The 16,254-nt window shown below is 31.1% G+C and overlaps 1 protein-coding gene across 2 annotated transcripts in view; it reads left to right on the top strand.

Moving 5' to 3' along the window:
- Window positions 1-16,010, top strand: part of LOC134685328 (leucine-rich repeat-containing G-protein coupled receptor 5-like) — a 69,504-nt gene extending 53,494 nt beyond the window's left edge. The window contains exons 10-20 of one of the 2 annotated variants that reach the window (XM_063545002.1): window positions 502-642; window positions 1,270-1,335; window positions 2,461-2,604; window positions 3,925-3,996; window positions 5,733-5,910; window positions 6,876-6,972; window positions 7,759-7,923; window positions 8,626-8,853; window positions 9,525-9,704; window positions 10,429-10,554; window positions 14,251-16,010. In XM_063545002.1, the coding sequence (XP_063401072.1) occupies window positions 502-642; window positions 1,270-1,335; window positions 2,461-2,604; window positions 3,925-3,996; window positions 5,733-5,910; window positions 6,876-6,972; window positions 7,759-7,923; window positions 8,626-8,853; window positions 9,525-9,704; window positions 10,429-10,554; window positions 14,251-15,908 (3,055 nt within the window). In that variant the 3' untranslated portion in view covers window positions 15,909-16,010. The remainder of the gene's footprint in view (window positions 1-501; window positions 643-1,269; window positions 1,336-2,460; window positions 2,605-3,924; window positions 3,997-5,732; window positions 5,911-6,875; window positions 6,973-7,758; window positions 7,924-8,625; window positions 8,854-9,524; window positions 9,705-10,428; window positions 10,555-14,250) is intronic. The other variant, XM_063545003.1, reaches the window with a different exon arrangement.
- The last annotated feature ends 244 nt before the right edge of the window (window positions 16,011-16,254 follow it).

Below are 16,254 nucleotides of genomic sequence, written 5' to 3'. Positions count from 1 at the left end.
CGAGTTAAAACAACAAATTTAAGACAAAACTAGAACAGAACAAATTAAACAAAGAATACACAGAAAATACAATAATGGGCAACATCTATAAAGGAAATAGAAAAATAGCTTATAAATTTACTTAAATTTTTACTGACCCTATATTCATACCTTCTAGTATAATCCATAGAAGTGATTAAGGTCGTAATTCTTTTACGATATAACCATGTAATCTTCTCCGTCATATTGCCACGTGTCCTTGGAAGCATTTGACGTGTTTCCTTCGAAGTGTCCAATATACAATGTTTTATGTGTTAAAATTTTGATCTATTTATGTGTAACATACTAGAAAAATCTAAGCAATATCAATTTATCTGTTTTAAATTTCACTTTATTGGTGTAATGGCTAACGAATAGTGAGTCATACCCCTACATTGGTTAGTTATCTATTCTATTTCTTAAGTTGTTATGGTTTACTTTGATGTGTTTGTTTCAAAATATTTTTATATTTTTTATTAACAGGATTATTTCTGAAGCCAGAGATATGACAGAGTTTCCGGATTTATCAGGGAGTGTTAGTTTAAGAGAGTTACAATTCGACAGAAGCAGTATATCAAAAATTCCTGATAATTTTTGTGACATGGTACCTGCTATTCAAAGGCTGTAAGTGTTTTGCTCGTTACTTGCTTAAAATGATATGTCATAAAATTAAAGACATTTATAAAACAATATCGTTGTTTTAAAAGTTGAATGGATGAATAGTCTAAGATCTTCCAGCTTCTTCAAAAAAATGTTAATGAAAATATAATTTGACATCATATGCCCTGTATTGTTTGTAATGTCAATACAACAGCTATAATTTCCATCCAGAAATATTCCAGGTTTATAATTGACCGAGTAAAGGCCAATTACTGCAAACACGTGTCCTTCCAAGAACAAGGTACTTTAAATCAATTAACTAGTAACATAATTACAACAATTTACGTCAAGGTTATATTACGTAATAACCTACATAATAAATGAAAATATCACTTAAATTAATATTTCATTGCTTCCGACCCTTTTCCAGGTCTTCCGCTTTTAATCAGGAACACTCAAACTAAAACATTTGAAAGCAAAGATTGTAGAAATAAGTATCCAAAATACATGACGAGGAGCAATAGAGCAATAAAAAGAATATTAACGAAACTCATCTATCAAGGTCAACTTTTTCTAAGTGCGTTGGAACCTAAGTTTCTTAAAATTTCTTAAGGTATTCTGCAACAATTGTGTTTACTACTTTTTTTACAGCGATCTACATACCAATAAGTTAACAGAGTTGCCTGTTTTAAGTGGATGTTTAAATCTTAAATTGTTGTAAGTAGGCAGTTTTATCTATTTAGTAATGTGTTATTGGTTTTTTTTATTATTATTCTTTGTATCTAAACTGAAAATTTCTTATAGAAATATAAAAACACTTCAGGGCATTAAGTCATTAAAGCATTGATCAACATAGATAGACATACCATACAAATTTAGTTCTAAAACAGACGTTACTCGTTATAGACCCAACTGAGGAATATATAGACTCCTAAAAGGAGAGATATCGGTACTAAGGTACGAAGGTTACCATGAACTTGAAATTTCCCAAGTCATTGTACTATAAGTATATACCATTGTTAAGTAAAATTATATGAGGTTGTTTGCTATAATCAAAGTTAACAAATTGTAAAGTGCTTTGACACATAGATATAGTGTAAAGACAGGGATTTCTCGCTGCGTTGTAGATCCGTTGGTGACCTTCGGCTGTTTTGTGCTCTTTGTTCGGGTTGTTTTCTCTTTGACAAATTCCCGAATCCATTCTCAATTTAATTGCATACTAGAATGTCACAGTTTTGACCATGTATTTGACATTGACCTATGACAGGTTTAAATGCATTACAGATAATTATCCTGTTCAATGACCGATCTGTTTGGAGATGTTGTGGTTCGGGATGTTTTTTTGGCCGATACTAGTGTGTTTGTACTTTGATTTATGATATTTAGAGTTCCATTGCTATAGTGAAAGAGGGGCGAATAATACCCGGAGAACATTCAAACTCAAAGATCGAAAATAAACTGCCAACGCCATGGCTTACAAAGAAAAAGTTAAACAAACAAATAATAGTACACAAGACACAACATAGAAAACTAAAGACTAAGCAACACTAACCCCACCAAAACCTGGAAGTAATCTCAACATGTGGCACCCGTAGTGTTGATCTTAGTAACCTTTAAGTAAAATATGATAACAAAAAAAATATGTAAGCTCAGTATATTATAAGATGAGCTTACCATTTCAATAAAACTTAGTTATGCGATCATTCAAAGAGGAATTATCAAGTCCCCTGTCTTTTTAGTTTAATATTGTATTCCCTTGATAGGCGGACTTAAGTACATTGTAAAAACAATGTCTAAGCTTTAGATCTATAATAACAATATTAATTGTCTTTTGATTTGTAGAAATATTGGAGAAAATGAAATTACGTCACTGCAAGACAGAATATTTGTGAATAATTCAAACCTACGAGATTTGATATTATCACATAATTGTATTGAATCTATTGGAGAAAAGTCTTTTGTTGGTTTGGCAAATTTACAATATTTGTAAGTGTTTTTTATATAAATGTATAATAAAGACAGTTTGACGTTTTTAATGTTCCTTTGCACTAAATGGCATTATCGTTGCAGACTGTCACTGTCGTCAATAAGATATATGGTCAATAAGAATTCTATATTATATTTTCCTATCAATTTGAACTTTCTAGCATTTAGATACTAAGCATAAAACGTTATGAATTCCTATGAGATAACAATTTGCCGGAGATCGAACGAAGTTGATAAAACAACTATTTAGGTACCGAACGATTTTGAATATGAGTAACACTTACATGTATGCTGTATAGTAAATTATAAAAGGTTTGACCTGACAAAAAGTTTAATAATTCAAACGGAACTATCTAAGACATGATTTATGACAAAAGGAATAACGAAAAAAACCATGACAGACAGTATCTAACGAGTCTATCATATGATGGTCGATTTATCATTATCCATCAGTTTATTTCAAATCATAGATTCTGGAATAATTATTGAGTGGGATTACATTTAATCCTTTAGTTAACTATGCATCTGCCAATCACTCCATATTGCGTTTGTCTTTCGTTTAAGTATCTACAAATTTATAAGGTCAGCATTTTGCTGACTTGAAAACGCTTTAATTGTAATCTTCATTATTGTCCAAAGAAAAGTGTAATTCCCTTACTCCCAATGATATTTTTTTATGAAAAAGATTTGTCCAAAAAAAATTCAAAACGACGATGATAATTGACAATTTCAATGCAAAAGATTGGAAGTAAATTAAGATCAATTGCACATGATTTATCAATAAAGAAATAAGAATATGTTGTATAACGCCAACGAGACAACTACCATCAATGGTTCAAATGAAGTGTTACAGTACAGAATAAGTCTGTTAGAGAAGAAGCTTTTTGAAATTATTCATTGGGTCTTATCTTATAGAATATTAAAACAACCTATAAATTAGGCCATCTATGTCATTTTTCTCTGAGATTGATCTAGCTTTCCATATATCTCACAATTTTTCGGTTTTTAAACGGCAATGTATTAGATTAAGTTCATTACAAGGCTTACAAAATATTTCAAAATATAATTCATTGGTGACACAAACTATCGCAAATGACGTCAAAATAATAATCAACATTTCTTTAAATATGATTTCTTTGCCAGTATAATTGATATACGCTATTATTATCCAATTAAATTATGGGTATTGGAAATCGTCTTTATCTTTGACTGAATTAGTATATTTTATAACATTGATCTTATACATAGATCTGCAAATCTGACATTTATAGCAATTATATCTGGTATCTGGCGTTAGTTGTATTTCCAATGTTATTTCAGAGATTTATCACACAACCAGATTGCATATATACACGACAAAGCTTTCTCTCCATTGGAAAACCTGGATGACTTGTAAGTACAGCATATGCCACTATAATGCTAGTACTGTAATATATTGTTACTTGTTTTTCAAGTGTTTCACATGATCAACCAACGTTCTTATCTTCTGAAAATGTTTGTATTAAATTGTAGAAATAAAAATATAAAGGTGTGATAATTATGATTGCCAATAAGATAACTCTCCATCAAAGACCAAATCACTTATTTTACGTCACCATACATAGGTCAGCGTACAGGCTTTTAACAATGAGAAAACCCATACCGCATAACAAGTTACCAAAAGCCACAGAGTGGCAAATATAAAACAATTCAAAAGTGAACATTAACGATTTATGCACTAAAGACAAAGACACGTCAATTTTACAATAAGAAACATAAAAGCAAAAACACAAAAAGACATATACAGGTCAATAGACCGTGTTTAGATTTTCTATGTCAATATCACATAAAAAAAAAAGATGTAGTATGATTGTCAATAAACTCCACAAGAGACCAAAATGACAAAGAAATTAACAACCATAGGTCACCGTACGGCCTTCAACAATGAACAAAGCCTATATCGCATTGTCATCTATAAAAGGCCCCGAAATGACGTTGTTGAATTGAATTTCAATTGCATTTCCCGTTTTGCGATTACTGTGAAATTTCGGTATAATTCATAACAGAAGCTCATTTATATGTTGAACATGGTTTATGTTAACTTTACTTTGCAAATTGAGTATTATAGTCATTTCTATTACATGTAGTAATAACGAGACAAAATACAGTTTGGTATGTGTATTTAAAAAAAGACCATCATACTGATTATGTCCTCTTAATTTTTTTTGGCGAGGGAGGGTAAGGTTTTTATTTGTGTCGTTTCGTTGGGTTATTTTTCATGCTATTGATGAGTATTCCGTATCTCGTTTTAATTAATTCATGAAAATAAAGCAACTTCAATATTACAAATAATACAGCTGCTATTCTGTTTAGAGATATACTGAAACACAATTTAAATGAAGCCATTTAAAAAATAATAAGTTTTATCTAATTAATATGGATAAAAAGTGTCAATGGCCTTTCTCAGTTCAAGCTTTTAGTGTTATCCATGTAACGAAGTTTGCACAGCTTCAAAGCAATACTATTTAATTGACATAGTTTTCCGAAAAAAGATTCATTATCAAATTTCCTAAGGCGGATATAACATTATTGGTTCATAGAGAGCTTGAAGATGATTTCATTCATTTTTTTAAAAAGGATTTTGTTTCCAATAAGAAATTCGATGTCAAACGATTGACGCTAATTATGTCGGTCTGTTACTTTGAGTATGTAATTAGCAATGTATTAGAAGATTGTGTGATGTAATGGTATACCACTACTTCAGGTTAGGCTGAAGAATGGCACGTGGTAAATTGTTAAAACCGCTGTTGTATAGTGTTTTTCGTTTGTTGTGTGGTTCATAAGTGTTTCTCGTTTCTCGTTATATATATAGGTTTGACCCTTGGCCTTTTCTGTTTGGTTTGTTTTACAACAGTCATTTTGTTGCCTTTTACAGTTTTTTGTTATGTGTGAAAGCCCCGTGGTGATGGCCGTACTACCTATAATTGTTTACTGTATACACATTGTGACTTGGATGGAGAGTTGGATGGCTCTCATACCACATTTTTTTTTCTATTGACACATATGATTAAAATAGAACTCAATCATATAAAATGTAACTCAATATGCTATATATAGTAATTCAATTTTGTATTTATTTGAATTTGAAGAAATCTGTCTGAAAACCAGTTTCCAAGTTTACCCATGGATGGACTTCAAAATCTTCAACAGTTAAAGACATTCCATAATGAAGAACTCAGAGATCCAATCCCTGCAAAAGAATTACCAAAGATAAAAACACTCGTGTTGTCATATGCTTACCACTGTTGTGATTTTTTAAACCCGGCGGTAAGTTCAAAGAGGGTTGAAAAAGTTCCAAATTCAAATCTTGCAAAAATAATATCATTCAAAAGGTTTAATATATGACAAGAATTTTTTTTTGAAATTTATCAATCCAATTTCACTATTTTTGACGATTGAGATCATCAAAACCAATTCCTTTTAAAAAACTAAAAGAGAATAGTATGTTTCGAGTTCGAATCGGACCTTGAATCAAAGAATTTCAAAAATGAATGGTCAAAAGTTTAATTCATTTACATGGATTTCAATAAACTACTGAAATTAAAACTTTTGTTCATGAGTTGTCGAGTCACGTGTCGCGTGGAAACAAATAGCCAAACGGCCAATTTACCCACGGTTTTGTTAGTCGTCCCTAAATCTTGCTTCGTACAACATAACGCTTAGTTTTTTAGCACTAATATGATTCGAAATATATTTTGGGCAATTTTTTCGATATGTTAATTAAAACGGGAGTTTCCTAGTTTTTATTGTTGTTTAATTTCTTGATATGTACATTTGTTTGCCTTTTTGTCTTTTGACGACGCACATCTTGAAATCTAATTTATAAGCCTGGTAACTAGAGAGATGAGATTTAACAAAATTATTGTGTCTCTTTTTTCTTTATTGTCTTGTTTCTGACCGTTTTGTCCGAAATCCGACATTGAATTGTCCATGTAGTACAGTTAATTGTAAATAGAAACTATACATGTTGACCGCTAAATGTTTTTGTTTTTGTCAGTGGGTTGGGTTACTGTTTCATTGAATTATAGCCTACATAAACAAACTATTTCTCAACTGCCACCAAGAGTATAGAGAGATACATTCGTAGTATAAAAAACATATACATGTATACTTATTGTTTTAGAAATTAAAAATAGATCAAAAAAAAGATACGACAATAAATGATAAAAACAACTTTATATGTTCACTTCATTGACATTTTGTCTATTTTCAACATTTTTTTTTATTTCCAGGCGAATGGTGAATTAAAATTAGAAGAACACACCAACTGGTTATTCCCAAATACATCTGAGCCTCGGATTGGCAACGGAACAAATTTAAATCATCCATGTAAGACAAATTATACACGGTTTTTTTTCTCAAATGATTTGTTTTACAAAAGATCGAAAGTCTTTTAGTAATATGATAAAGGCAACAGTAGTATACCGCTGTTCAAAATTCATTAATCGATTCAGACAAAAACAAATCCGTTACAAACTAAAACGGAGGGAACGCAACAAATATAAGAGGAGAACTACGACACAACCGAAACACAACATTAAACTGTAATACAAACAGAAACGAACATATAAAAAAAGAAGATGTGGTATGAGTGCCAATGAAACAACTATCCACAAAAGACCAAAATAACACAGCATTAACAACTATAGGTCACCATACGGCCTTCAACAATGAACAAAGCCCATACCGCATAGTCAACTTTATTTATAGCTTAATATGATATTAGACGTTTGGTATATTGAAACACTGATGACATGTGTGCAATATAAAAAAAAAACAAGGACAGCTGACATTGTTATATATGCCTTTATTCATTCTCTTATCTTCTGTATACTATTGTTTTGGTCTCGTTTGAGTATGACTGTTTTCAGAGAGATTTAAGATAGAAAATATCAAATGATAGCTATAATACGCAGGTGTTATAAACTGCATGGTTTTTATTCTGTTTAAACTTTAATTGAACTTAGAAACTAACTGCTTACATTTTCGTCAAAGTATATAAGATAAATTGGTCTGAGTATATAAAGTAGATGTTACCTTGGAAAAGAATCAAGTTTAATTCCTATAAAGACAAATCTCTTCTTAGATTTAAAAATGAATATCATTTTTTTTCAGACGGCACACAGTATGTTTTCCCGTTTAATAATTATCATTATAAACAGATTGAGTACTTCGCAGCACCGGCAGATAAGGATTTCACATTCCCAGATACTCCAGATGTACAATATCCAGAAGAAGAAATATCTGTTAAATCACCAATTCAATGTGAACCTCTGCCAGGTATAACATCATATTAACGTAATGAGATGTGGTATGATTGCCAATGCGACAACTATCCACCAACGTTCACATGAATGCGATGTAAGCCATCACATGCATCTGAAAGGTCCTCAACAATGAGAAAATATCATGGATTACAGAATACAAAATTGGTAAACGGGTACCTGAATGTTTATGTTTGATATAACCGGCTTAAATTACTAAAAAAAATGATAATGTATATATAAATCTCGACAAAGTATGTAGGTAGGTACAAATTAGATCGACATGGCCAGTAATCATATTGGAATTTGCTTGGTAGATGTAGAAACAATAACTTTTTAGAGGTCCTTTATTGAGCATAAATCAAATATTTTCAAAAAATATTCTTTAACAATGGTGAGGATGACATGAGATACGATTAAGTTTTTAAACGTAAATACAGCAACCTACAATGTACTTAAAATAAAATCCATGCAAATGCGGACTAAGATAATTCAGCATTCAGCACACAATATAGATATGGCAAATAACAAAAAATATTAGGTATTCAAGGATACAATTGATTTGAGTCATTGATACAACAGCATAATCAGAACTTGCTTTTTATCCAAAATAATTTATAAACACATAACAGTATATGTGGCTTAAAAGTAAGAAAAGATACACTTGCAAAGTTGCATTTTTAGGATGCCTATATCATGTTTATATTGTATATTGTAGGACCTTTCCTCCCCTGTAATGACTTATTTGGTTGGTGGACCCTTCGATGCGGTATCTGGATAGTGTTCATGCTGTCTATATTTGGGAACGGCACTGTTTTATTTGTTTCAATAAGCGGTAGATCAACAATGAATGTTCCAAGATTTCTAATATGTAATTTAGCATTGGCAGACTTTTGTATGGGTGTTTATCTTGGAATTTTGGCTGTAGTGGATGCTTCGACGTTGGGTAAATAAATAGTTCTCGATAATTTTATTCCATCTGATTTATAAATATTTTCAGTTGTTACAGCATAAGAATTTTTTTACATGTAGCTCATGGCGAACCATGTAAGGCCTTGACATAACAAGTTTAAATTTAACGAAACAAGATACAACAATACTAGTATCGAATGTTAACTTGAGCAGACTATGTTTGTTCACTTAAGAACGTTTCATTTATTTCAAATTTACAAATGACATGTATACAAAAGTATAGCAAGTTCATGAATGGCTTTTACTATGTTGAACACAGTTCCCAAAAATGAGGATATTGATAGGGTTTACATAATAGAGAATAATAGTACAGGATAAGGTAAAAAAAAAAGTAAGATTAGAGAAAAAAGAGCGAAAAGAAAAGAATAAATAACGATTGAACACTAAAGTAATAAAGAAAGAAAATCTGGAAAACTAAAGAATAAAAAAACGACCTAATCCAAACATTCAGGATAAAAGTATACTGCTTTGTTTTTTTATGAAGATTATATTTCTGGGTTGAAAATTCAGTGTTGCAAAAGTAACAAAAGGGATATTGAAATCAATGATCAGAAATATACTGACAATACCTTGGCAGCATCGAAAAACGACAAAATCCATATCATATGTTTTGATAGAAATTATATGTTTAAAATGCATTTTCAGGAGAATTCAAGAATTATGCAATAGATTGGCAGACAAGTCCTGGTTGTTTAGTTGCAGGTTTTCTTGGCATTGTATCTAGTGAACTTAGTGTTTTCACTCTAATGATCATAACAGTAGAACGACACTATGCTATAGCAAATGCCATGCAATTCAATAAACGACTGTCACTTAGAAAAGCGGGTAAGATTATTATATTCCTCTCATTTACATATTTGTATGGTTTCTGTTTTAAGATAATAGTCGGATAAATTAAAGAAAGGGATAGCTACAAAAGGGGCAAGATAGACACAACATTTTAGCTTAAAAAAGGGCAACACAGCTTCGATTTTGGCCAAACATATAAGATAGAGAATATTTCGAGACCTTTTATAGCCGACCACACAATATGGGATTTTCTAATTGTTGAAAGCCATATAGTTACCTATATTTGCATACATTCACTTTATTTGAAATTTGATAGAGTGAAATTTGTCTCATTGCAACCATATTTTATTATTTTTTAATCATTGGATGCCAGAAAAATATAAAAAATAAACACATGTAATAAGCAAAGAAATAAAGAATAGAACAAAATGACATAAACAATTCAAATATACAGAAATAAACCTAAACAAGCCATACCCTTGTATATATTCATAAAAGCAAATGACTTTTCCTGTCCCCTTTATTGAAGTTCTTAGTAATTATGCGTAACAGGAATTTCTCAGTACTAGCAATCAAGGACAGCAAATGTTGGTGTTTTCAAGGTTTTGAAACTCAGATTGCTTTAACATCGAGCAAAACTTTCAACTTCAATGTAAGTTTATGTGTAAAAGAATCGAACAAAATTGTAAAAAGAAAAACAAGACAGTAAATAATTTGATAACCAAGATATGTTTTATAGTGCTTCAAAATTGAATTGTAGGTATTATTATGACAGTTGGGTGGTTGTTCTGTGGTGGTCTTGCCAGCTTGCCTCTGTTTGACATCAGTAACTACCGAAAATTTGCGATCTGTCTTCCATTCGACATAAATGACAAAGCGTCTTTAGGTAAGCTAATAAAAAATTAAGCACCATACTATTCTAATTGTATGTTCAGTTAAATATTATCTAACATTTATAAAGAGAACAAAACATCTTATATTACGGATTACAAATGTGTCGAGGTTTGTGATTGGATAACAACACAGAGATGTCAGTATATATTCAGGAAACTGCCGGGGTATATACGATGTTTTTATCCCCAATTGGAACCTCAAAAACGTCATCATAAACCGGTTACTATGTGACGTAGTCAAAAGCTATACAGAACACTAAGGAATGTCAGAGGCTCACAGAGGGAAAATAATGACGTGCTTCAGCCAATAATACGTTTTTAATACAAAATCACGCAATTTACACTTTAAATATTTAAATCTAATGTTAAAAGTGTTATAATAAATTATTACATACACGATAAAATTATATTAACTGCAAATTATAATATCCTTTACGTATGCCGAACATATCAGGTTGAGTTTTCAATATGTGTGTTGTGAATAAAAAAAAGCAAAGCCAGACACACATACAAACACAAAATATGATTTAAAAACTAAATTGAAACTATTTTTTAACGGATAAAAAATTGTCAAGATTAAAAAAAAAGGTGCATTCGAATGGATTACTCAAAATATTAAAGAAACAGTAAACATGTAAAGAATATACATGCTGCATTGTGAATGTTCAACAAATACCTGCACTAGAAAGTAACATTACGTCAGGGGTAATCCGTAATATATGTGTAATTCAGGTCTCAGACAGGGTATATACTGTGACATTCCCGGCTTAGGGCTTATATCCCCTTCGCCTTCGGCTCAGGGGATATAAACTCTAAGCCGGGAATGTCACAGTATATACCCTGTCTGAGACCTGAATAACATATAATATTCACACTTACAGTAAGCATGAAAGCCTATGCTCTCGATATTCTTTAATAAATGGCAAATTAAAAGTACATAGGATAGTGTGAAATTTCATACACGTACAATAAATTTGTACACGTACAATTCAGGTAAACTGTTTACAATTTGTTTTGCAAGAGGCGAACGACCTTTTACACGTTTATAACATACATATATATATATATTTATGTTTCGATTGTGTGTAATTGATGTACAATTATTTTATATTTTATTGAGATTCTTTTCTCCGTACTCTATAAATGTAAGTCTATCAATTACCGGAATAGAAAATTATTCAATTAACGTCAATTGTGCGAAATCCAATTATTAACGATACAATTTTGTTATTTTGGTCTTAAGTCTGCCAATGGAATTTCATTGATACTTAAAATGATTAACTTCACCAATGCACGTTAACATACGACTTGATAACGTAATGAAAGCTAAAACCGTAATGGAATTTATTTTAAACCAATTCTGAAATATAAACCGCTACCGATATAATTAAAGTCGATATTGTGACACGAAAACTAGTATTAGGCGACAACCCCTAATTTAAAGGTTCTTGACATTGAAGCAACCATATAATTGCATTGACATAACTGATGGACATATATGTTTTTGTCTGTAAGCAATAACAATATTACTAAAATACTGAAAACATCACAAAAACCTATACTGAACGAGGATATTAAAGCAGAACATAAACTTTTCGGTTGAAAATATCTCCTTCATTATAATTATCAATATAATACAGTAAATATATAGCAGTCGAATCCAATTAGTTGGGTTCGTGACAATATAACATTAAGCCAAAGTAACGTTGATATAGGTACTTCATTCATATGTGTGTCCTTCTTATTTAGTTCGTCATTTATTAAAATTGACAATATTAGACTGTCACGATCCTACAAAACAACATTTTGCCGTGCAAAGTTTTATAATGTTAGCTTAATTCAATGATTGGTAGATGGTGGCTTTACGTCCAGTGGCAAATATTTCATCCAAGTTCATGACGAGTTTACTAAGTGAAACAACTAATGAAAATCATTTGTAGTGATAATTATTTGTAGAGGAAGGGGAAGGTGGCAGGGGAATTCCATTTCTCTGATTTTGGAAATTTCATGTCGTTTATCGTAGAATTTACATTTCTGATTTAAAAGAGTAGGATGATACCATGGGGAATACACAAACAAAATTCGTTTCAGAATTTCAGACAATACCATACAAACTTAGAAGGTCAATTCTTTTCAGTGAGGAGAAATTTAATTGCGAAAAATATTGATTTCGTGAATCACTACAGATACTATAAACAGTCATACCCTTTTGAAATATTTCGATTTATACCAGTAGACCACGCAACGAGGAAGCGAGTGCCGTATTATTTTCAATTTGTTGGTCCGTTCGTTTGTCAATAATTGTTGTTCGGCACATCTCCAAACTTATAGAAAGGAGGCCAATGAAATTCTATACTGTTTTGTTTAGCATTATTATTTGTAGATGTACATATTTGTTTTCGTGTTTCCACATTTATTTTGGTGAAATAATTGTCTAATGAAAAAATTGAAAAATATTTTTGTTATAGGATTTCAATAAAAAGTAGCATTATGATCAATCGTTTCTCTTACACAAAATGCAAGAGTGGGGATCTACTCCCTGATTTTTAAATACATATATCAATCGTACAGCCTTTACATTTGTCTCAGTCTTTCTTAGATACTTTAAATGCTTTCGTTATTTGATAATGCAAATATCTTCACAGCAATAAATTACAGTTTACTGACAAATACTTGATATTACTTGTAATTGGCGTGACTTTTATTGCTGTTTTATGTGTTTTTGTGCAATTTAATGATCAATTGTTAGCATTCTTCCCCAAAAGATTTTTTTCAGACAAAGTTAATTAACACAGTCATTTGAAAAAAACAATTAAACAAAATTGTTTCATTTCAAATAATCGAGTAGCCTCTTGAGACTATTTTTCTTGGCAAATTGTTTATTTAAAAACTTCATCATTTTTTCCTGACACATATTCCATAAGACTGTGGTTAATTAATTGGTGCTTTATTAACGTCCAGTGGTAATTATGTCATGTAAATGTAAGACATTAAATTAATCAGTTTGCGGGTTTTTTTTATTTACGAATTATTTCCCTTTTTTATCCAATATATCGATCTAACCATAAAACTAGTTTTTCTTACATACAATGTAAGGTATGATATAGCCATGCATCAGTTGACCAATGAATTCAAAACTAAACAATAAAATCCATCCGACTTATTTCTGTCAGATATCATATATGTATAGTATTTTTGTTTGGAATTTGTGATACTCGTTTGCCTAACTTTTTCAAATTTTTAATGCATTTTGAGTTCTTTTTATTCTAAATATCAAAATAATAATGTCCCAATGTTATACTAGGCAAAGGCTTATTTTGAACATGATAATTTCTTGAGGTCAGACCTTGGTTCAAATTCAATAATTCTAAAATGTGTGTCCATTTGATTCTAGTGACATCAATAGCTACTGTTAGACACTTAAATATCGTATTCATGTATCGGTCAAAACTAGCATGATTCAATGAGGTATTTCAAGGTTAACAATGGTTTTGTCATACCTACTCTTTTAAGTGTTAACTTTTGTTAGCTAAATTACGATATATTTTTTATCTATTTAATCCGTATTGAATTTGCTTCTTTCAATAATTATGATGAATAAAACCTTGTCATTATGCGTAATTTGTCTTCATTATTGAATTTTTTTATATAATAAATTTCTGTTGTTATTTTGAAATTTTATTTTTTAGGATTTGTGTGTTTCATCATGCTGTTTAATGCTACATCCTTCATTGTCATTGGTGGATGTTATGTCAGAATGTACGTGTATATAATGAAATCCCAAGCATGGAATTCTAAAGACTTTAGGGTAGCAAAACGGATGGCTGTTTTAGTTGTCACCGACTTTCTCTGTTGGGCACCGATCATATTCTTTTCTGTTTCGGCTGCGTTCGGAACACCATTGGTAGGACTTAATGAAGCGAAAGTACTTACTATTTTCGTCTTACCTTTAAATAGTTGTGCAAACCCCTTTCTATATGCAATATTTACAAAACAATTCAAACGTGACTGTGTGAAGTTGTGTAAAAGAATAGAAGAGTCGTCAATTTCAAGAAGCTTTTCAAATTTCAATAGCCTCCGTCTTTCATTCGGTATAAATGCGTCTTGTCGTAATTCCGAATTGCATAGTCCATTCCATGAAAAACGAGGAAGCAGTCGAAGTAATTCCGATAGTTTCGCAAGTAGCTCTGTAGGTGTTCCGAATCAAAACGGAGAAACCGATAACATCAATGGTCAAAAATCGTTTACAATATCAGATAGAGTATTTCAAAATCTTGAGTTAAAACATGGAGTTGATAGAAACAAACGTAAACCACTCCTTCATCCGAATAATAATTCACAATTTTCACCGGACAAGGAATGTGCATGTCAGAGATGTAAGAAACAAAATACAATTTCTGTTGGGTCCGGAGCAACAGATACTGAAATTGTCATTCATTTAGATAGAAACGGAGAAAAGATTGTTCCGAATGACGGGATACAACAGTTAAATGAAACAAATCCTAATGATGTAGCACTAAGTGACGAGAGTGATAACGAGACATCAAAGTCAGACGAGAAGCTATTATTCGAAATCACTGATGAATTATGCACTGAATGTGGGAATAACCGAAATTCCATGCATTGTAAACATTATTGTCAAATTGAAAGAAAACTAAAAGATACATCTGTACGACCGAAATCTAATATAGCTATGGTAGGGAAAATGCAGCATACAAAATCTGCACCTTTTGTCCCGTGTCGTTCAAATGAAAATATTTTAAAACTTCCACAGCTTTCAGCTAACAAAGACAAAACATCACATATAAATGAATGGAGAAAGTCGTCGCATTTATCATTCCTTTGGAGAAATTCATTAGATCTAGATACAGGTATGCCAAAATACAAATCAAACAGTTTGGTAGAGCTTGCCAGATTACCAAAAACATTCGATAGGTCACCTTCGAAAAGACGTAGTCTTTCCTCGAGGCATGAAGGCTATCTTTTATTCAAAAATTTAAAGAGAGATTCAGCGTATGAAAATGAGGAAGAAATGTTTGAATATGAAGAAAATCTAAAAGATTTTCCAGTACAGTTTTCACAAAATAAATACTCAAATTGTGATTCGGAATATTCACAAATTGCCTTGGAAGAAATAGCTGATCACAATATTCAAAACTCTAAAGTGCCTAAAGTTGAGAAGGCATACAAAGACATAACAGACTTTTCGAACAGTAATGATGATGATGATGTTGCTGAAACACAAATGCTATTAACTGATTCAAATGTGACGAACAATACACTTAACCGAGACATATGTGATAAGGAGAGTGGATTTAGTTCAGACAGCCAACTTCTCAAATGTTAACCAGTCTTTATTTCACAGAACGCTCAATTTTAACCTGTTTTTTTCAAATACATTATGTGTATATAACTACCAATATTGACATATATTTTTGTTTCGTTAAAACTGATTTGTTGTTGTCTTGTCTGCCTAACTATGTTCCTACGTCGAAATATTCCAGACAATCTCATAAATAAGATAACATAAAAACAATATTCATAACAAAATCAATCAATTCCATAAAACACTATATAGAAATCTGAAAATCAATCAACACGAATCCCATCGACCACCAGTACATTTAATTATTAGTTGACCGCAAAAATTTTGGCTACTTGTGTTCTTGATGACTGTTCATTCAATATTCATT

Source organism: Mytilus trossulus, chromosome 9 (assembly GCF_036588685.1).
Source record: "Mytilus trossulus isolate FHL-02 chromosome 9, PNRI_Mtr1.1.1.hap1, whole genome shotgun sequence".
Lineage (NCBI taxonomy): Eukaryota > Metazoa > Mollusca > Bivalvia > Mytilida > Mytilidae > Mytilus > Mytilus trossulus.
Note: the sequence above shows the minus strand (reverse complement) of the source record. Positions and strands in the feature narration are given on the sequence as shown.